General features: G+C 31.3%; 3 protein-coding genes across 3 annotated transcripts; 2 read left to right on the forward strand and 1 right to left on the reverse strand.

Moving 5' to 3' along the window:
• Positions 1 to 1,127: 1,127 nt before the first annotated feature.
• LOC126842441 (cytochrome P450 4C1-like) lies at positions 1,128 to 4,463 on the forward strand (the record flags this gene model as incomplete). Its single annotated transcript, XM_050579455.1, has 10 exons — positions 1,128 to 1,292; positions 1,366 to 1,456; positions 1,527 to 1,718; positions 2,734 to 2,803; positions 2,927 to 3,053; positions 3,123 to 3,183; positions 3,266 to 3,447; positions 3,807 to 3,975; positions 4,037 to 4,216; positions 4,312 to 4,463. Coding segments are annotated over exons 1-10 (1,389 nt in total), but the record flags the coding sequence as incomplete, so codon positions are not given.
• Positions 4,464 to 14,280: 9,817 nt separating this feature from the next.
• On the forward strand, positions 14,281 to 15,869 carry LOC126842373 (BTB/POZ domain-containing protein 9-like). Its single transcript, XM_050579323.1, has 6 exons — positions 14,281 to 14,510; positions 14,595 to 14,827; positions 14,926 to 15,124; positions 15,313 to 15,493; positions 15,552 to 15,640; positions 15,747 to 15,869. The coding sequence occupies exons 1-6, from the start codon at positions 14,431 to 14,433 to the stop codon at positions 15,775 to 15,777; spliced, it is 813 nt and encodes a 270-aa protein (XP_050435280.1). The 5' UTR covers positions 14,281 to 14,430; the 3' UTR covers positions 15,778 to 15,869.
• A 1,514-nt stretch (positions 15,870 to 17,383) lies between these two features.
• LOC126842442 (BTB/POZ domain-containing protein 9-like) lies at positions 17,384 to 22,105 on the reverse strand. The gene is made up of 12 exons (XM_050579457.1): positions 22,047 to 22,105; positions 21,371 to 21,488; positions 19,914 to 19,997; positions 19,639 to 19,768; positions 19,339 to 19,569; positions 18,988 to 19,261; positions 18,761 to 18,911; positions 18,372 to 18,604; positions 18,082 to 18,280; positions 17,662 to 17,848; positions 17,516 to 17,604; positions 17,384 to 17,414 (listed from the first exon to the last, which is right to left on the reverse strand). Exons 1-12 carry the CDS (start codon positions 22,090 to 22,092, stop codon positions 17,384 to 17,386), a joined length of 1,773 nt encoding a protein of 590 aa, XP_050435414.1. The 5' UTR covers positions 22,093 to 22,105.
• Positions 22,106 to 23,136: the final 1,031 nt, after the last annotated feature.

Here is a 23,136-nt window from a genome sequence, read left to right on the forward strand (position 1 = left end):
GTTGGATAGTAGTTTTTTTTGTAAAAAAAAAAATACTGGTTTATTCCTCTTTTTTTAATGATGATTTTGAATAAAGGCAACATTTTGATTAAAATTGATATATTTTATACCTTAAAAAACTAAAAAACTAAAAAAAAAAATTTTTTTTTTGGAAAACTGATGCTCGCAACCTCTAAAATTAATTTTAAAAATCTGAAAAAAAATAGGTAATTATTATTTTACCCCAAGGAACATAATGTCAAGAAAAGAACAAAAAAAATGTTTTTTGGTGCACCCTAATATACATATATATTTTTTTAAGGCGAGACCCAAAGAACATATTTTTTCACAACCAAGTACATTGTCTGGCTCGTATACATCTCGAAATTAACGCGATGAACATACTATTTGGAGCTTTGGCTTCAGGCTTGAACATCTCTATGTGGATTTCGCTTATTATGATGCTCACACTCGGATACTATGTATTGCATCGGGACAAACATGCGATCGAACGTCAAAAACAAATAATGCTACTACCGAGTATAACAAAAACCTACTGGGGATTCTTTAAGACCCCATTGCACATCTTTATTTTGAGCCCTCGAGGTAATGTTGTTTATGAATTAATCGATTATTAACGGATGCATAAACAAAAAACGTATTACTACTAAGTCTCATTACTATAGGAATTTTATTTAAGAGCTGTTAAAAAGTTATATCTGTAGTAGAAAAGTAAACTAGGTATGCATTAAAGCATAGGAAATGTTTCCAACACCATTTTGATCTAATGAATGTGATAGTTATTAGGATAACATTAAAATTGAGAAGATCATTTTATGACTATAGCTCAAAATAACTGATTGTATAAAAAAATCGAAATAACTTAAATTTGTATCTTTACTTGAATTTATTGATGCATTAGTGACCAACCTATAGGCTGCAATTATTGAAGTGTTTGGTAACAAAATGATATCTATTATTATGAACATGACACTTTATTATTTGATTGTAATCTTAAGGGTAAAATTCAGTAGTTTTTTATATTTTTTTTTCTCGAATAATACAAGTTGTACAGAAAAGGCTATAAACCAAAAAAAAAAAAAGGTTAAATTTAGAAAAGTACTTTACTGTGAATCAATTAATACCACATGAAATTAATTTTTCTGTTGCAAAAAAAGAAATTACTTAACCGTCCGAACATTTCAGATTATTTCCCTTATTTCTCTAACCTAGTCAAAAGAGTTGGACCGTTGGTGCATTTTAAAATTATACTGAATGACTACATCTTATTAAACGATCCCGATGACGTAAAGGTCTGCGTTTATTACTATATTTGGTGTTCCTAGTTGTAAATGTAAGAATATATTAGAGTTAATTTTTATATAGATATTCTTGTCCAGTACTGAACATATTACCAAAGGACCGGATTACAAGTTTCTCGAGCCCTGGTTAAGCAAAGGGCTTTTGACCAGCACCGGTATGTCGAATGCCCTATTTCTATTATTAGACGATTGTTCAATTGTATTAAACACAATAATGTGTTCCAGATGAAAAATGGCAAACGCGAAGAAAGTTACTGACCAATACGTTCCACTTCAAAATATTAGGAACATACATACCGGCATTCAACAAGCATGCATACAATTTAGTGCAAAACCTCGCCAAGGCATCGAAAAACGATGAACATATTACGGACATATATTCTTACATGACTTTATGCGCTTTAGATATTGTATGCGGTAAATCACTATTTTTATCATTAAACATCAGTATAATAAATAATGCTACATGCATGTGTACATAGTGGGGGAAATTCCGGAAGAATTGAGTGAGAGACTTGAAGAGTGAAGTGAAGTGCTTGTAAGAAAAGGACTGAGAATAAATGATGGATGAAAAAGACGGAGAAGAGCGTCAGGTGTTTTGTATGACTGGTAGATTTTAGAAGAAGGTAGTGAGGCCAACAATGCTGTATGGATCAGAATATAGGGCAGTAGACAAACTACTGAACAAAAGATGAGTGTAGTGGAGATGAGAATGTTAAAATGGACGAATGAATATTTGTTGTGTGCAAGAAACTAGAACGAATGGAGAGAAAGCAAAGTAAATCGGAAAAGGGTGTAAGACAATCTATTCAAGCACGAGTAGCATTAGGAATGGCAGTATAATGGTAGTGGACCAGGAAATAAAAGCAAACGTGGTAGGAGATGTGAGGAAATGTGCTTGTGTAGTAATAGTAAAATTAATGGATGAGGTAGTAAATTCCTTACCAAGAAAATAGGAAATTTTGATCGGTGGACAGGGTATGAAAGAGTAGATGGAGAAAAGGTACTTGATTTTGCGGAGGCATACGGTTTGGCAGTTGTGAATACATTTTATAGGAAAAGAGAACAACATTATATCTACAACTTTGAAGATTGGAAGAAATATGTAGATCACAAATAAATTTCTTAGCAGTGTAAGATTGCAAATTAATTCTAGTTATAAGAGTGGTAACGCTGCATAGATGAATGGTCTCAAATTTCGAGTATTAAAGAAAGGGTTAGACAGGAGAAAAGAGCGGGCAAATAAAGAGCCAAAAGTAATAGTAGGTTTGCTAGGGGTGACTGGACGAGATGCAGTAGATCGAGTGCTATGCAAGAGTAGCCTTTAGGACTAGAACGGCCGACCACATGTAGTTTGGATTGCAAAGCAAAAATGAAGAAGAAGAAGTAATTAAATTGTTAATCTAACCACTATTAATTCATGTTATTTTAGAAACAATTATGGGCGTGAGCTTAAGATCTCAAGAAGAACAATCGACCGATTACGTAAATGCAATAAAAAAGTATGTCCGCTCGTGCAAACAATTAATAAATATACATGTGAATTTATGTATTATCGTTATGAAAGTGCTTAAAGTTTTACTAAATGTAAAAGTAACAATTATTGAATGTTTTGGTTTTACCAGCGTGAGTCGTATAATCATGAAAAGAATTTTCACACTATGGCTTTGGAGTGATACGATTTTCAACGTCAGTCCTTCCGGCAGAGACTTTTACAAATCATTAAAAGTACTGCACACATTTACTGAAAACGTAATTATAGCACTGTACAACAGACAGTCGACGTGTACTTGTTTTATTTAAATAAAAATATAATTTCAGGTTATTCAGGAAAGAAAACAAAAACTTAATGACGCCAAAAATGAAATGGCCGAAAATAATGGTTTAAAATTTGGTTTATTTGCAACAGCTACTACTTATTGTTTTTTATGTTCTATATTTGAAACACTGATATTATATTACAGAAAGAAAAAAAGTATATTCATTCCTGGACCTATTAATAGGTATTTCCAACGAACATCCAAACTCAATGACAGACGCTGACATTCGAGAAGAAGTAGACACTTTTCTATTCGAAGGACACGATACATCTTCATTAGCTATGACAATGGCGTTGATTCACATCGGCATGAATCAAAACATTCAGGTGCTAAGTTTAATAATATATGACTAACTTATCTAAAATGAAACATCAATATGTTATACTTGATCTACATCTTTTTACAATCAATACATGGTCAATTTGATTCATAGTCCGTCCGTCTGGAGACTTTCACGTATACTTGTGGATGTTCTTGTTGGGGAAAGATAGTGTTACTGATTACTAAACTCCTAGATGTCACAAATGAAATTGTTCTCTGACCGTTGTCTTTGCTCTCTTCGTGTAAAAATCCCATATATCCATCCCGGATTTATACCGTTAAATTATTCGAAAATATTATAATTGCAATACCAAAAAACACACTCTTATCGCCTATTTTATTTTACTCCTAACATAAAAAATAGGATGACATCCGAGAAGAGCTTTATGGAATATTTGGTGACAGCGATCGAGATGCTACAATGGAAGACCTTAGAGCCATGCCGATATTGGAGAGAGTAATAAAGGAAACCATGAGACTTTACCCTAGTGTTCCGGGTATACAAAGAAAACTTAATCAACCGTTACGTCTGAGTATGTTTAAAAACTTAATTTTCATACTCGAGTCAGAATTATCGACATTTTAACATTTCAGAAAACCACATAATACCTGCAGGATCAGTTGTACACATCATTATTTATTTGTTGCATCGTGACGAGTCAATGTATCCAAATCCAGAAGCATTTAATCCCGATAGATTTTTACCAGAACATTGTAACGGCCGACACCCATTCGGATACATACCGTTTAGCGCCGGACCGAGAAACTGTATTGGTATGACATCTTACTTAATGAAAAAAATTATCCAACAAAACCCATTTGGATTGTCATTTTATACGATTAAATTAATGTACTGTTTGGCATTTTAGGTCAGAAATTCGCCATGTATCAAATGAAGACTGTAATATCAACGGTTGTTAGATGCATGAAATTGGAGACACTAGGAACACAAAAAGATATTGTCGTTGTTCCAGAGCCGGTATTAAGAGCCGTTTCTTTGCCAAGTGTAAAAATAACACCAATTTTTAAAAATAATTTTTACTGTCAATAACTTAAAAACGTATGATTTTATACTTTCTTAAAACCTTGTTATTGAAATATAAAACAACACATTATGTTAAACTTAATAGGATGTAGTGGTATAGTTTCTGATAACTGAGGGAATTAAATGATACAAAACAAACACAAAGTTAAATAAAGCTAAGTGTTTAAATTATTTTTTTTTATATTTATCTAGTTTCATATAAAGAGGTGTGGTGTATTTTAATTTTATTAAAAAAATGGCAAAATTCAAAATAAAAAAAAATCACCTATGAAGTGTTAAATTGATAATCTTAAACACGTTTTCAATAAGCCTTAAAATTATTTTTTCATCCATTCCAATACTATAGAGTACATCAAAATTATTGAATTACCTTAATTTTTTACTGTTGAACATTTCTGATGAGATTTAATATGTATTATATTATTAAACAATACTTCCACAGTAGGTGTTCTCATCAAACTATATTTTGAATTATTTATACAGAATCAAGAGCATAGCAATGTTTTAGCATGAGGTACTATTATATACATTTTAAATTGATAGCCACCACTGTCGCTCTTCCAAAGTACCAGGGTCCTATGTTAAGTTTGCTATGCATTTCTGTAGAGGATGATAATTTATATGAGACGCATTACGCATACCGTCTGAACAGCTTAACCTATTAAAAACTACATTTTTTTAGAATACAGGGTGATTTATTTTGAGTAAGACACTAGTTTTCTCCGAATATGTTAATATTTTGAATATTATTTTTTTAGGTACAATTTGTACTATGTTTTTTAATACTTTGAAATTTTTTATCTCTATCCCTTATACGATAAAAAGGGTCCAAGTTCACTTTTTCAAATGACAACGTAATATGTTTTTAATTCCAAAAATTTTTAGGCAAAAAATTTAAAACTATGTTATCGTATGAATTTTGAATTTTTATCCGTCTGTTCGTTAGCTATGACTTCGACAAGATATTACATTTAATGTATGCATTTTCTCCTAAGTATTGTCATATTTATTCGGTGTCCCAAAGACCAGTAGCCCATAAAATTCTTATTTATGCTCGCATTGTCCGATAGGCGAGTACACCGATAACCAAATACAATAAAAGCGGATCTTATCTACTAAATTATTATTTTATGTGATGATTGGTAATAAAACTACTTGTCTTTGTTGAACCGAATGAAAATTATAAGAAATATAGACAAAAATTAAAATCCTTACAAAGTCATAACAAGCGAACAAATGGATAAAAATTTAAAACTCAAACAATAACATTTTTTGAAAATTGTTGTCTACATATTTAATCGAACTTAAAACACATGTTGCCATTTGAAAAAGTGACATCCTACCCTTTTTTTTTTGTTAAAGGATTGGAAATACAAATTTTCACAGTATTGAAAAATGTACTACAACGTGTACCTAAAAGTACAGGAAATTATTATTATTTTTTAATGTTCATATTTTCCAAAAAAATCAGTGTCCTACCCAAGATGAATCTCCGTGCTAGAATGTTATTTTACACGATTACATGCGTAAAATGTGTAAATATATATTATTTAAAATAAACAAAGTAACACGATAAAATTTGTGTGCTAGGGTCCTAGCAACCGTGAGGGTTTGCAGAACCCTGGCACTCATACCAGTGTTGTTCAATAAATAATTTCTATCATGATGTCGATTGCACGAAATCGTAACACGAATTTCAGAATGTCTCTCAGCCCAAAAATACATGCATGTTTAAAAAACAAATAGAAGATTAGGAGGTACGAATACTGTGTTGAACACAAAACAGTATAATGTTGAAAAAAAAATTAACCAGTGTTAATATACAATGACAAAGTTATCGGAGAAAATTATTATATCCCTAACGGCTAAAGTTTTGGCTTAAGCTAATGGAAAAAGACCACGGGTGTGTTTGGTTTCCGACTCATCCGCATGGAGGACGAGTGTTGGCCGGACAGTCCGTGCAATCGCACGCCGCCACCGAAACTCCAAACCGGTTGGCCTCGTTGATCCGTTTCAGCGCGTCCAAGCGCAATTGATGATCCAGCGACGCTTTGGTCCTGCACAACTTGCGCTGGATGTCCTTGAAGCACGCCATCCGTTCGCGCATCAAACGTCTGGCGTCGGTGTGCGCTTTGCTCGTGCTCTCGACCACCACCACGTCGCGGTAATACCTGCCCAGGTGCTCGTTCAGCTGGTTCATCTGGTCGAACAGCACGGACGTGGCCCGTTCCTTTGCGTCCGTCACCTTCGCCAGGTCCTTCATCAGTTTCAGCACCGCCTGCCCGAAGTGTTGCTCCAGCTGCCGCACGCTCACCTCTTGGCCCACCAGACAGTCCACTAGTGTCTCTTGTTTTCCAATGCAGTCGTCCGAAGAACACAGCTGGCTATGCACACAACTGGCGCTGCAGTCCGACCTGGCATACGGACCAATATACGTTTATTGTTTACCGCGTTACTACTGGAGTGCAGCAGTAACCGGAATTAAGTGGTGGGGGGATTGTCCACTATGCGCGAGTGCTACACCGGCACAACTCGTCGTCATTCGTGTAATTTGGGTTTCATAGTAAACATCAGCGAATATTGTTATTTACATTAATATAATTGTGATACAGATGTTAAGATTCCTTTATGATTCCTTTAGGGCCCTGGTACTTTTCACGTGGATACGTCTTATGGCTGGGGGGGGGTCAGTCTAAAAATTTGGCCGTCACGTTCTTAGCGACATGATCATAGTGTTACAGTGCTGATGTCATTATGGATGAGTATTATAGATGAGTATTATGAAGGAGAATTATGTTATTGAAAATAAAGTGAAGCAGTACACGTAACTTATATAATATTACTACTGTAATGGAATTGTGGCCAGGAGAGGTCATACCTTCTCTGGGCGGCGGCGACTTGCTGCGCGGTTAATCCACAAATACCGTCCAGCGAGGGCAAGCAATCGTCGATACAAAACGTCCATTGCGACACATAGCAGCAAATGATAAACGCGGAAATTCTCAAATTGAACATGACGGAAATTTACTTGGGAAAACCCTTCGGATGTGTTATTGTTATCGAAAATATCACGTGCCGTTGCTATTGACTAAACAACAGTAGTTGTTTCAGTTGAATTGTGCCAAAACCGGTAGGCAATCGACCAGATAAAGTTTTTCAAATTTTTTTTCAAATTGAAAAAGTTAATAAAACGAGTAGGTACGTTTACACCCGGTGACCTGCCGTCAATATTGTCAATATTCAGTGCAGTGTATCATAACACACAAGTGACTTAAAACGTGACTGGAATGGAGACCGACTGACATAAGATAAACAACTAAATAACATAACTCAATTTTACATAGTATAGAGGTGTAGTATTACGAATGGGTGGATTACTATTAGAAAAAACTAAAAATTTCAAATAAGTTTAAAATGTTTTTGGCATTTTATTACTAGACTATGAAAAAACATTTCCACGTAACCTTTAATTTTGAGTTTTAATTTCATAATCATAGTTCGAAGCTTTCTACGAGTCCTCATAGTCTGTTATCTTCTAATGTACCCCCAGCGTGCCATTTGACTTTCTGAACTTTTCTTCGTTTCCGCGCATTTTTCTATGGTATAGCCAAATGCTCTGCAATGTTCTTTAAAAAGTTCTCCGTATAGATTCAAATCTATTTTTTCTAAAAAATTAAAACAAAAACTCAAATTTAAATTTAAATTTTAGTATAAATAGTAATATATGTTATTATAGGGGAAAGGTTGCACTAGTGGTCGCCTCAGTTGTCAAAATAAATTTTTGCTAGCCGATTGCTTTTACAATGGTGGGTTTTTATTTGTTTAAATTTGTGCGTAGAGCGGATCCTTTTTCTCATTTTACCTTTTTGGGCGTATTTTTGAGTTTCATCAATTTTTAGTATGCTACATATTATGTTTATATTATACGATGTTTCCTCTGTTAGGTTAGGTAAGATGCATACTTTGGTATTATAATTTATTTAAACGCGAATGAGAATATTTCATAAAAATCAACTGATTTAGTGAAATGGGATATAATGTGTATAGCTGTTAATGTTTACCTTTGTTTGGCAATGCTTCTGGATGTTTCTTGAAGTATTTATTGGTGATGTCAACATCTTGTTGGACACCACCCATACAATAGTTAAACATACTACAGGTAAGACGATCACGTATGTAGTCCAGGTTGTAGCTCATCCATCTTAAGCAATCATCGAACGATTTTTTTATGATCTGAAAATGTTTTACCAATACAAAGTCTAATTCTATAAAACATCGGATTATATTTAGGCAAAGCTTATACAGAGTTATGCTTAATTAATTTAAAAAAAAATTATTTTATTCAGAATACATTATTTATTTCGCTTCAATTTACAGATACTAATAATTTACAAATTAGTAATAATTATGCATTTTTCGTGCTAAAACAATCATCATATAAACTCACACGATTGAATTACGATTCTTACTTAAATGTCATATAACAATATAAAAAACGATTTCTCAATAAACAATATTAAAATCATATTTAGTTCATTTTGACAAGAATTGTAGATTGTAAGCCTTTAGGCTAAAATAACAATAGTTCATCTGATATATTAATTTATACTTTGTTTCAAGTACGGTCGGTTCAAACGCCATTAATTATTGATACTACTCAGAGTTAATCATATTTTAGCTGTTTCCTGCACAACTAAATAACGAATAAAAACAATGAATTTAACGTTTTTATTTGCTCTTGTAATACAGCTGTTTATTTCCATTTGGTTTCCATCGGCTTCGGTGCACACGCTTCCTGTAAAGTCATGGCTTTGCTGTTCAGCAACAGTTTAGACTTGACGTTGGCGTATTTCCTTAGCCCTTTGAACTCGGGTTTGTCCGGCAACATTAATCTGGGTATCCTGTGCTGGTGTTTGGCAGCGTACCCTCTTGTCCAGTGTTTGGGTATTTCCTTTTCCACGTTTACGGTTTTGAGATACGCATTTTTCTCCATCGTCCACGTTCGCTGATAGTCCATGGACACCAATAGGAACATACCCGGATCGATGCACTTATCGTTGTACGACGGCGTGAACGCTTCGACGTTGGTATAATCAGAACTCACGATGTTGTCCCGGCGTTTCAACGGCACTGCAGGCTCGAACTTTAACTTGTGACTGACCATTTTTTGTCCTTAAGTGTATTTTTAGCAATCCATATACTGCTGTATAGGCTACACAAGATGTATGTTTTTGAGAATTTTGTTTAAAACGCATTACTTGGTTACCTAACACGTATAAATAAAACACTTAGAAAAACAAAGAAATGTACGAGTCCGCAACACCACGGGATACGTTTTTATTTGGCCCCTTAAATTATTGAATTTATTATTAATTTCTATTTTGAACTTTGTGAATACAACATATATGCCCCAATTTCTAACCCCAACCCCATGCCTCATCTTTAATCTCTTATCTCTAATCTCCTATCTCCTACCACATAAATGTAACATCTCCATTCCCACCCTCATAAGAAGGATATATAAGGATATTAAGATATAAGGATATATATATAAGGATACATTTTCGGTGTCGGTGTCGATTTTTCTGGTTGTGTTCCAAAGTAAAAATATATCTTTTAACTCTATTATCTTATCAGATAAATCAGCTGATTTTTTTCGCTATGATAGTCGTTGTCGATTGTAAATGGTGTCAATTTTTCCGTTAAGCGCCAAAGCAAATACATAAAAATGTCAAAAGTCTATTTAAGAAAACTTTAAACTTAATATTATAAATGGTTCAGCAGGATATTGATTAAAAAACCTAATGGTGTTAGATTACCTCGGCTTCAATTTTTAGTTGAGCTTTAGTTTTTGGTTCAGGTTCAGGTGCAGCTGAACTTGAAGCTTCAAGTGGGTGACCTGTTTTAGTGCAGCTAGCAACTAGGATAAACAATAGTAACAGAAAAGAGAATTAGTAAAAAAAATTATATCATTTGATGAATTACTATCCAAGAGCCTGGTAGAATAGATTAGAAATAGTGTATTTCTTATAATTAAACGACAATCTAACGTATTTTGTTATTTGCTAATTCGTTTTATTCGTATTTGCTAAATTCTAAAGAAGGAAAGAAACGTCGACTAACCTTCGAATGTCCTACGCAAAAAATGGTAAATAACTTGGTGAAAAAGTATTATGCAATGCAAAATACATTATTATGTACCTGAAGTAGACGTTAAAACGATAAAGGCTAAGAAATAAATGAACATGTTTGTGATCTATGTGTTAAAATGTTGTCAAATTTTTTAGTCTATCTAAAAAGCACTTAGAAAAAAACTTGTCAACAGATATTGAGAACATTATTATTGCACAATATTTTTCTACACTTCATAGGGTATATTATAAAATACTAACAATTGAGTTCACATATGGTACACGGTTTTTTGTATAGGTACGTAAACATGTTATTGTTGTACATTGTTAGGTATTTAGTATTCAGATTTCAACCATGTTTTAAGCACATACATTTACCATCTTTATTCAATGTACAGGATCAACAAGAGCTGTGTAAGTGTAATGTTTAACATCAGCCGTATAACTGAGGAAAACCCAGCAATTGAAATATTATATATTTAATAGGTACAAAGTAATACCGCGTACCTGTCGCTCAGATAGTGGTTGCTGATAGAGAAGTGAGTGAGATTAATTGGCTTGGTACTCTACTGTTGGTATTGTGACTTCTGCTTCAAATCTGTGTTTTATGTTTAACAATGTACAACAATAACATACTTGTACGCCTTTGCCAAAAATCTTACATCCAAAGTAAACACAACGATTCTTTTAAAACATATGTCGTTAAGTGTAGAAAAATAATGTAAGCTTTTGCTATAAAGCTACATATTTAAATTTCAATATCTGCTGGCAAGTTGTTCTTTAGAGCGTTTTATTAAGTATTCAACATTTGAAATTATATTAATACATAATTTAACAAGATCATGATTTACTTTTTAGCCATTTTGATTTCATGGTCAACTCCAGGTAAATCATATATTTCACTTATAGATAAATATATTTTGTTTTTTCTTTGAAATTCAATTGCAGTAATCACAAAGCATTATCCACTCAAATGTTTCGTTGTAACTAGCCCAACAACAACATGGCTAACATATCCATTTTCAAAATACCTCAAAAATACTCATTAGCTTATTGCAACATTTTTCATAATTCCATTTTTCCAGAGTTAATTTTCGATTTATCTCTATAATATCGCTTCGTTCTTAAACTTGTATACATATATTATATTATATATACATTTTTTTAAAAATACTTTAATACTAATCTGCAGCGCAAGGTTAGGTAAAAAAAACTATTTGTATTGGTATGATCAAAAAGTCTGACGTCAGAATTAAATCTGTGTTTAACATACAACAAGAACATGTTTATATAGCTTTACAGTATACTTTGCACCGTATAAGAACTCAATAATTTGTTTATAATATATTATATGAAGTATAGAAAAAGATGGTGCAATATTGAAATAATATAAAAACTTAAATCAGAGTCAATTTTCAGTTGTCTGGTGTACCGGCGGCATGAATATATTGTAATAATGAAAACAAAAATCATAACCTTCATACATGTGAATGCCATTGTCATAAGAGTATCTATATTAATTAGAAAATAGCTAAGTACGTTAAATTGTATAATAATATCACTGGCATTTTTTTGGTATAACCAGAACTCTTACAATTCGCAAATTCATACATTTATTTCTCAACTAAAAAAAATACTGAGATAAGATGTTATTTAACTGTATGTTGTAACACATCTGCTGTATAGATTGTAATATTAATAGTGCACGGAAAAAATACATAGTTAGTCCAACTAAAATTATGGTCATTACAGTTTTAGTTGAAATATCTGAATAGATAAATACGATTTTTATTTTTTTTAATATGAAGGTTGCAATTTAAGTTTTAGATTTGATAGAGCTATAATCCTAATGTATTCGAGTAAAAATTAAAAATAAACTAACCCTTGAATAAGGGGATAATTTTAAAATTTTAAAAACTGAATTATGAACCATACAAACTCGTCCAAAAAATCAGCTGTTTTGATAATTTTATTTAGCATGTTCTAACGTGGAGGATTATTATTATCCGCCTTCGCCTTCCAAAGCGCTCAGTAACGAACAAATCGACGACACTCACATCTTGGTCAGGGACATAAGCAATCTCCATCTAAGTGACAGGTATGTGGTTTCGAGTTTGTACCTAATAATTATATTGTTTTCATAATTTGGCACGTTTGTCTTGTATACAGTTTTTTTTTTTGATACAGTACCAAAAATGTATTCCACTCTGTTAAAATTATAATAATATTTCATACCTGCAAAAGTAAGCTGTAAGTGTGTCCCGTTTTGCCAATATTTTTATCGAATAATTCGAATTTGATTTAAAGTAAATAGTAGACAAAGTGTCAAAATATGATATGCCCGGATGATTTTACATATTATTTTTCCATTTTAAACTAGTGACTTTTTCAGGTCTTCAGATGTTTTCTTGGTTGTAGATGAAGAACGATTGCCCGCCCATCGTACTGTATTAGCCTCACGCAGTGAATATTTCATGTATTTAATTCTTACCTTTAAGTATATTTTCTTAGTCTTTCATGGGTTGGTGAAAACTGTATTATTGTTTTTTTTATTATATCTATAATCTGATAGTAAGACATAAACTAAATCTGTATTTCCCTGTATATGGGGTATTCCACTTCAAACCGGGTTGTTGGGCTCACCGAATAAAATTTTCATGATTTCTGGACTTGCTTGTTCGGTATGACGTAAAATGAGATCCCTATTTTTTGAAATACTTCTTCATATTTTCACTCCATAATTTAATGTTAGTTATAATATTGTGTATTATTTTTAGGATCCGTTTTTATGGAAGTTTTAAAGAAAACTATGGTTTGGAGGTGACAATAAGTGAAGCGCCTGCTACCTTATTTAAAATAATTCTTGAATATATTTATACTGGTCGAATGGATTTAAATGATCTTGAGGTAACGACATGGATAATCGACACAATTTAGTGGCTGTTAAACGACATAGATATCATTTTTATTAGGGTTGTGTGATCGTTTGGTCGAGAGTATGACGTGTTCGGACTTTAAAAATAAATTTTCCGTTTAATCGAAAACAGGATATTGAAAAAAGATTTAATACATTTTTTACTGTTTATTTTTTTAGGATAGAGAGGTATTCGAATTACTTAGACTTTCGGATTTTTTCGTTATTTCAAACTTAAGACTTTCACTGCACAAGTATTTGCAAAAAAAGATTAGCGAAGGCAATGTATGTTCGTTGCTTGCTTTGACTCGAATTTATCAATACAAGGATCTCGAACACGAATCGCTTAACTTTATCGAAAAAAAACCTTTTGATGTGTTGCAATCTGAGGATTTTCTGTTTTTGTCAATTGTAATGGATTTTTTGTTTAAATAAAAAAATGCTCTTGTTATGTGAAAATGTTAAGGAACAAATTTTATATTTAGGATGATCTTCAAGAGATTCTCCACCGTGACACGTTTTTCGCAAACGAATTAGTTATATTCTGTGCTGTTTGTCGCTGGATCAAGAAGAACCAAAACGAACTGGATCGCGGTACTACGATCAATGTTCTATCAGCCGTCAGATATGAGTTAATGAGTGATGAAGAACTGGCTGACGCTAAGCAATCATCACTGGTTAGTTTGGATGTAATTTCAGACGCCATACAATTTAGGATCACGTCGTCACCAGATAAGCTCAAATTGCAAGAACGTCTAAGTATGCTTGCTGTACACATCGAATTTAATTTTGTTAATTATGTTGGGTTCAATTATTTTGTTGTTTAGAACCCAATAAGAATCTTATTTATCAGTCTGAGACAATTCCAGATACTGCCGATCATTACGAGGGTACTAATATGGTAAAGTTGAATACTCTGACAACTATAAATTTTCTCGAAATAACGATGTGGTATGAAGAAAAGATTAATGAATTCACGTAAATCCGTCTCTTGTATTTTATTTTGTATACCTTGATAAAAATCACTACTCTAAAAGTTATTCGTATGACTCGATACTTTAGGAATTTCTCTTATCACATTGAAGTTTCAATAGATGGGCAAGTTTGGGACCGTGTTATAGATCATTCAAATTATAATTGTCGATCATTTCAACGTTTGTGGTTTCATCCACGCCTAGTTCGGTATATACACATTGTCGGAACCAAAAGTACTGCTAATGCGACTTTTATATTTTGGCAAGTCAAGTACAATACCGAAGATATGCATAAGGTGGAAATACAAAATGGATTAGTCGGTATGAAAATGATTGAAGTTACTCATATTTAAATATTGAAAAAAAAAATGGTGGAATGTTTAAATTTATATTTGTCTAATTTTGTAACTTTAATCAAGTTCCCAAGTTCGGTTATATTGTCAGTTCAGAATATATGAGAGCATTTGTAATCAATGGTGAAAATAACTCTAATAACGGTTCGCTAGTAGAGAGATACCAGGAAAGTCAAGCTAGAAATGAAAGATACACGTATCATATGCTGGGATCGGCTGGTATAGTGGTTCAACTTGCACAACCATATATACTTAGTTCAATGAGGTAATAGTAGAAATATCTTGCAATTTTTATACCAATATTTTCACTATGCTGATCAGACACACATAAGGCAAACAATAATTCAATAAAATATTTTACTAATAATTAATAAAAGCAAAAAAAATTTGGACATTTTATGACTTTTATTCATTATGAAACTAAGACAATATTATGATTGCCATAACTGACAGGTTGCTGCTTCGGGGTGACGATGCCTGCAGTTACACAGTTGATGCTTCAGTCGACAATGAGGATTGGGAGAGAATTGTAAATAAATCTGATGAGCTGACGCAATCTTGGCAGGTGTTGAAATTTACACCCAGGCCGATACTCTACATTCGTATTACTGGCGTTAAATGTGCAGCAGGCAATGTGAGTACAATTGATTTGTGTGTTTTCTTAAACTTTTTATAATACTTATTTGTTGTAGGTTTTTCGTGTTATATATTTGGAAGTTCCCGCTCAAGTAACATTCGATTCCAACGTCGTTGAAGTCGATCGTGCTGTAACGAATGACGGGTTAGTCACAGCAAATTCGATAACCGCTATTTTTAGTTAATGTAATAATTTTTTTTCTTTTATACCATTATAATTTCAAAAATTTAACGACAATTTTTGTTTTCAGGAGGCCAACTAAACGGTTAAAGATCCAGTAACCATATTTGAAATATAAGCCTTTTGGATTTCGTTGCACTTGCACACTTGCTACGAATTAAAAATATTTTTATCGAATGATTTTTTTCTCTTGTATGCGTATTTGTTTTTGTTTTATTTGATTAATGCAATTAAATTTTATGGCTTTCGCGTTTAGTAAAATTATATAAAATTGTATACAATAAATGTGATAATTGAGGGGCTTTTTAATAAGTCAACTCTTTTATTATTGTTTTGTTCTTAATTAGCCGTGTTATGTTTTAGGAATTTCTGAATAGTTATTACTCGATATTAAGTTGTTTAAACCACAATCTCTCCAAATATTTTGGACTATTTGTGCCTATGATAATGTATTGACAAATCCATAGAGGCTGACTGGCTTGTTTGCTTCGCAATTAATGTGTCCTGTACTGTTGATACTTAATATAATGCGTTCACATCTAGGGGTGAACAATTAGAGTAATATTTAAATAAAAATAGTTATTATTTAACATAAAGAAAAATAATCAAATAACAAGCACAATTTTTATCTGTAACTAATTTGTATTTTCTATTTAAATGTAACCAATTAAAAGTATAAATGAAAAAAATACTTAAATTATAAACATTTTACTACCTTTGGACAGACTTTATACTTAATAATTATCTAAATTTACGCAATTTAAACAAAAGACTTTTCTAAAAGATACAACTTATTTTATTAGGACGCTGAGGTAAGGTTACTAAAGCTCATTGAGGGTATATGTTACTCTCAACGTAATGCCATGCAATATCCAAGTTCTGGATCAGTTTTTTTTGCTATGAACACGCTAGTTCTGAATCATTTATAGACATACTAGTTAATTTTCATTCAGTTGATGAAATTCACCTTTTAACTTGTGACTTAATGATTAAAGCTTGTAGATATAAGCGAGGAGATATAGTTATAGTTGTACTCTTGTATGAATCAAAACCTGTAGTTGAATTTGTCAAGAGGACATGGTGATCAGTTACAACAAGACAAAATAATCATCATCGAAGCCATCAAAGGTAGGTTACTTAAAGTATTATTTAGGGGCCTCTACACATGCCTGTTTTTGGTCGAAAACAACTCATACTACTTTAAACTTACTATATCTGAGAATATTTCAATTAAAATTAAAAAAAAATAGATACATGTTTAATATCTTTAGCACATTGTTAAGTTTATGGTAAAAATGTCCTATACGATGCGCCTCAATAAATAGTAGTGTAGAGGCTTCTTATGTGTACTCGGAAAAATCGAAAAAAAAATACCAATTTTAGATGTTTTTAAGATAAACCATTACAAAAATTATCTATTGACTACATCATGGAAATTTTAAATTCAAATAAGAGAAAATATTGTAGCATTTTTACGTATTTAAAAGAAAATTTAATAACTAGTCAATAGTATGTGCTTTATAATAAATTATAATACGTTGGATTTGGTTCAAGTTTGATTGAACAACGCGTAATAAATAAAATCCAATGAAAAATACAATCTGGGTATTAAAACATAATATATTATTATTAATCACATAGTTAGTTTTTACCTACACAATTTTTAGGTGTAGCTATCGAAAAGTTATGGTTATATTTCAAATTTTGTTACTGGAGCTTTAACCGTTTAGTTGGTCTCCTGAAAAAAAATGTTCGTTCAATTTTCGACATAACAATGATAGAAACAAAGAACATTATAGTAAACTAACAAAAGCAGTTGTCAAATTTGACAAGACTAACCTGTCACTTGTTATCGCACGATCGTCTTCAACATCGTTGGAATCTAAAGTTACTTGAGCGGGGGCCTCCAAATATACAATACGAAAATCCTACAACAATAAATTATTTTAAAAAGTTTTAAGAAAACATATATCAATTGAACTGACATTGCCTACTGAACTGTAAACGCCAGTAACACGAATGTAGATTATCGGCCTGGGTTTAAATTGAAACACCTGCCAAGATTGTGTCAGCTCCTTAGACTTGTTTATAAGTATTTCCCAATCCTGGTTATTGACAGAAGCCTCAACAGTGTAACCGTAGGCTCGGTCATCGCCGTCCCAAAGCAGCAACCTGTTAATTATGGTAATAATAATAATGTCATCCATTTACATGACCATTGCTAATTATTCGTTTAATGAACTACAGATAACTACAGATTCACTTAAAAAAAAAAAGCAAGAATACATAAATATTATTTTGTGCGAATTGGAGATTTATGCTCTGAGAAAGAAATAATAATGAAGACTGCAGAGTTTGAGTGAAACATAATTGCTATAAGAACTGCAAGATATTTATAACATTACCTCATTGAACCAAGTATATATGGTTGTGCAAGTTGAACCACTATACAACCCTTTTCCAGCAGGTGGTATGTATAAATCTTCACATCATTCGTTTTATTATGATACACTTTTAACAACGACTGGCTATCTTTTTCACTTTCTCCTTGGGTTACAAATGCATTCATAGAATACGAAGTGACATTATACTGGTACTTTGGAACTTGATTGAAATAAATAAATTAGGCAAATAAATATTTAAATATTCTATTTTTTTTTTTTTTTTAAATGAGTTACTTCATACGATTTCTTACCGATTAATCCATTTTTTATTTCCACCTTGTGCATATCTTCTGTATTGTACTTGACTTCCCTGGATGTAAAAGTCGCATTAGCAGTAAGTTTGGTTCCAACAATTTGTATATACTGAACTATGCGAGGATGAATAAACAAACGTTGAATTGATCGGCAATTATAATTTGAATGATCTACAACACGTGTCCAATCGTGCCGTTCCAATGAAACTTCAATATAATAAGAGAAATCCCTAAAGTATAAAATATTTCGAATAAATTGTAGAGTAATAAATTATAAAAAAAGTATATAAAATCAAATACTAGGAATATAGTTGTGATAATTCATATACATTTTTTTAAAATAAAAAACCATTTTAATTAAAAATATTTATTGATTAAGAACATACTTCAAATGATCCATATTATGTTTATACCATAGCGCAAATTCAATATAGTTTATGGTTGATGGTTTTTCCAACCTTATTAAAAAAGTATCGTTGTCAGTGTGATAAGTAACGAGAATAACCTGAGATTTAGAAAGCAGATTCTCATTGGGTCCTAAAAAATAAAACAATTAAAACCAACATAATTTGCAAAATACAAACTGATGTGTACTGCTGTACAGCAGGCATACTTAGCTGTGCCCTTATTCGAGGCTTATCTGTTGACCAAGTGTTTCTAAATTTTATTGCGTCTGAAATTATATTCCAACTAACCAGTTTTGATTTCCTGGCGTCTGACAATTCTTTAGAACTCATTAACGGATATCTGACGACTGATAAAACTTTGATTTTAGTGTCACGATCCAAGGTGTCTTGGTTCGTTTTAATCCAGCGACAAACCGCACGGAATATAAATAATTCTTTAGCATAAAACGTGTCACGATGGAGAATTTCTTGAAGTTCATCCTAAAATTTAAAAATTGTTTCTTAACTTTTCACCAAACACCAGCAACATAATTTTTTCGTTGAAAAAAAGCAATTACGGATGAAAAAGACAAATATTCTATCTTTCGCAATACACTCAAAGATTTGCTGTCGATAAAGTTAAGTGTTTCGTCTTCGAGATCCCTGTTTTGAAAAAATCGTGTCATAGCAAGGAACGAACATACATTGCCTATATTAATGCTTTTTTGCAAATATCCGTGCAGTGAATTTTTTAAGTTTGATATACCATAGAAATCCGAAATTTTAAGTAATTCGAAAATCTCTCTACCCTAAAAATTTAAATAAAAAAAATGTGTTTAATATTTCTTCACTAAGCTACATGCATTATTATTGGTTACCTCAAGAGCACTTAAATTTATTCGACCAGTATAAATGTATTTAAGAATTATTTTAATTAAGGTAACTGGTGCGTCACTTATTGTCACCTCCAAATCATTGGGTTTTTTAAATTTTCCATAAAAAGATACCCTAAAAAAAATACACATTATGACTATTAATATTAAAAAGTATAAGGTTAATAAATACTAAGCTTATGCCAAAATATCATGTGTAAGCTGCAAAAAAAAAAAAAAAGAATCATAATTATAAAATATTTAAAATAAGAATTAAATACCTAAAATATTCACTGCGTGAGGCTAATACAACACGATGTGCAGGCAATCGTGCTTCATCTACAACCAAAACGACATCTGAAAAACTATTTATTTGGACAGGTCAGTTAAAATATTATTAAATAATACCTTTGTAATTAGAAATATAAGTCTCAATGACAATTTTATAATAGATTAAAGCAATAAGTTGTAATAATATGAAAAATACACAACACAATATATATATATATAAATGAGGAAAAAAAAAATAAGTCAATCTGGAATTGTAATATTGTATATGTCTTAAATCTAAATAAGTAATAATAATACTAATATCACTTTTTGATATAAATAGTTAAGCAGTAGAACCAATTACATTATATAAAACTGTAGTTAATTTTCGGTTGTTTTTAAAGTAATTAACATTTTAAATAAAATTTGCTACAGTTGATTGGTAAATTGTTCTTGTAATAAAATTATTTTCTACTTTTTAGCTCACATTTTACTTATTTTTAGAAAAACATGTTTTTAAAAATAAAGTTTTATATATTTTATTTTTTACTTTTTAGTCCTATTAAAGGTACTTAATAATTGGTGGATAGATTACTAAATTCATATTAGAAGATTTGAAAAAAACATGAAATTTTAGTGAAATGACCCCCACATATGACCCTGTGTAGGGCGACCTGGATGCCCGAGTCCCAATATGATAACATTATATTATAGTGTCATCCTAGATGAGTGTCTGTGCCAAGTTTCAGCCTTCTACGACATCGGAAGTGGGTTAAATTAATTTTGCAAGATAAATATCCGTACGTCCGTACAAACGTACGGACGTACGTACGTGTTAGCGAGTTAAAGAAAAGCATGTAAAAACTACTCAAATATAGCTTAAAATTTTTAAACAGGTAATTGTTTTCAATATATCACAAATAGTAAACTGTAATACAGCATACTTACTTTGTATTTAAGCTAGATTACATGTATGAAACTTAAAGTTCATTAGAAACATATAACTTAGGGTAATTTAGTTGAAGGGTTCCGATAATAGCATTTCATAGAGGATTAAAAGTCAACTAATTTGAACAATTTGGTCATCTTGTACTGCTGAATTAGTAATTACAAAATGGCTTTGTGAATTTTAAAATCGGTGATTTGGCTTTTTCTTTAAACCCAGGTTACGGTTTCTGAAATTCAAATTTTGAAATCCGGATTTATCATTAAACCCGGATTCTTCGTAAAATCCGGATTCTTCGTGAAATCCGGATTTTTTTTCATTGAACTTCGAAAACCGAAAACCGGACTTTACGGATTTTAAGAAAATCCGGATTTATTTCCCATCACTAACAGGTATGGCATATTATTGTTTTAACAAAATAGACTACGTTTTGGGCTATGGTATTTTTAAAATATATACAAAACAGACGTGCTAAATGTTGAAAAAAACAAAATCAATATGAACAAATTTCATATCGCATACCTGTCGCTTAGATATAGGTTGCCTATGTCGCTGACCATGTAGTGAGTGTGGTCAATTTGCTCTTTTTTGTTTGCTTTGGGAGACGAAGGCGGGGTATCATCATCGATTTTAGAACATGCTAAATAAAATTAATAAAACAGGTTATATTCAGATCGAGTTTGATGATTTATTTTTCAATTAGCATCCACCTAACCGATTTTACATTATTTAACCTTTTGTTTATATAATATTTTAAATAATATAATTATGATAGTTTTTCGCGCGTAACAGAATGGTTATTATGAATAATTTTAAGAGTAAGTCATCAGAGTTCAGTCTAAAATATTATAATTTTACCTTGAAAATAAATAAAATTCTAAAATTAACCTCTACCTTAGGGTAATTTAACTTTGTATTTTTACTTGAATATTTTAGAACCGTTGATTTAATTTTAAAAATATTTTAGATATACAATATATAATTAGTTTAATTCCGTTAATTATACCGTTCCAATATGCTTGTTTTTTTTTTCAAAACTTATATGTCTGTCTATAATTACTATTGTGCAAACATCGAAACACCTTAGTTAGCGATAAATCTCATAATTATGAACAAGACGTATCGCTCAGTGGTTGCTGCGATTAATTTATAAAGAAACAAAATTATTTATGTGTTAATAAAATATATTATTTATTACCTGGAGTTGACCATAAAATAATATAGGCTAAAAAAAAAATCAGCATAGTGTTGTATACGTATATGATATCAATTGTAGACCACTGTATAGTAATGTTTGTTAAAAGATACCTATCGACAATTAAATATAAGTATGTAGTTTTATTACAATAGCGCAAAACGTTTTGTATACTTAACAGTATACAATAATAACATGTTTATACGCCTTTACAAAAATCCGTACAACCAATGTAAACACAATGATTCTTTTAAAACATATGTTACCAAGTGTAGAACAAAATTATTGTAAGCTTTTGTTATAAAACTACATATTTGAATTTCAATATCTGCTAACAAGGTTTTCTTTATAGTGTTTTAAAAAAGATTCAACATTTTAAATTATATTTATACATAGTTTAACACGATGATTAATTATTTTTTAGCCATTTTCATATTATGGCCAACTCCAGGTAAACCACATATTTTACTAATACATAAGTAATTGTTTTTTTCTTTAAACTTAATTGCAGCAATCATAAAGCGTTATCTTCTGTACATAATTATAGAACATATCGCTATCTCAGGTATTTTATTTGCTCACAAGTTGCAACAAATAGAATAATAATTTTGGAATTCCATTTAAGCAATGTTTTTATTGACCTGATATAATGTCTAATATAATATCTAGAAAGATTAAAGATTAATTTGCCATTTTTCAATAAAGTTTTTTGCACGCTTAGTTAAGACTGTCCATTATTTCATAAATTATTGTTTAGAAATTCTAAGCGATAAAATATGTACATAATTATGGAGCTTATCGCTAAACGAAATTATTTTTTGAGGTGGTCCATAATAAAAATAGATTGACTAATAAGATTTGAATAAACAAGTATATTGAGAGTCATATAATAATATAATATATTGAATGATGTAACGCTGATATTTTGTCTACGCAAAATTGTCCACACAAATTCTTGTTTGTAACCATCCCTATAACATATCCATGTTCAAAATATCTCAAAAATATTATAGGTGGAGTACTCATTAGCTTTTGCAACATTTTTCATGGTTTCATTTTTTCAAAAAATAATTCAATATATGTTTTATAATTT

This window comes from Adelges cooleyi, unplaced genomic scaffold, assembly GCF_023614345.1.
Source record: "Adelges cooleyi isolate 19-005CV unplaced genomic scaffold, UGA_ACOO_1.1 ACOO_flye_CR_arks_rails_tigmint_CR_PRNA_519, whole genome shotgun sequence".
NCBI classification, from domain to species: domain Eukaryota; kingdom Metazoa; phylum Arthropoda; class Insecta; order Hemiptera; family Adelgidae; genus Adelges; species Adelges cooleyi.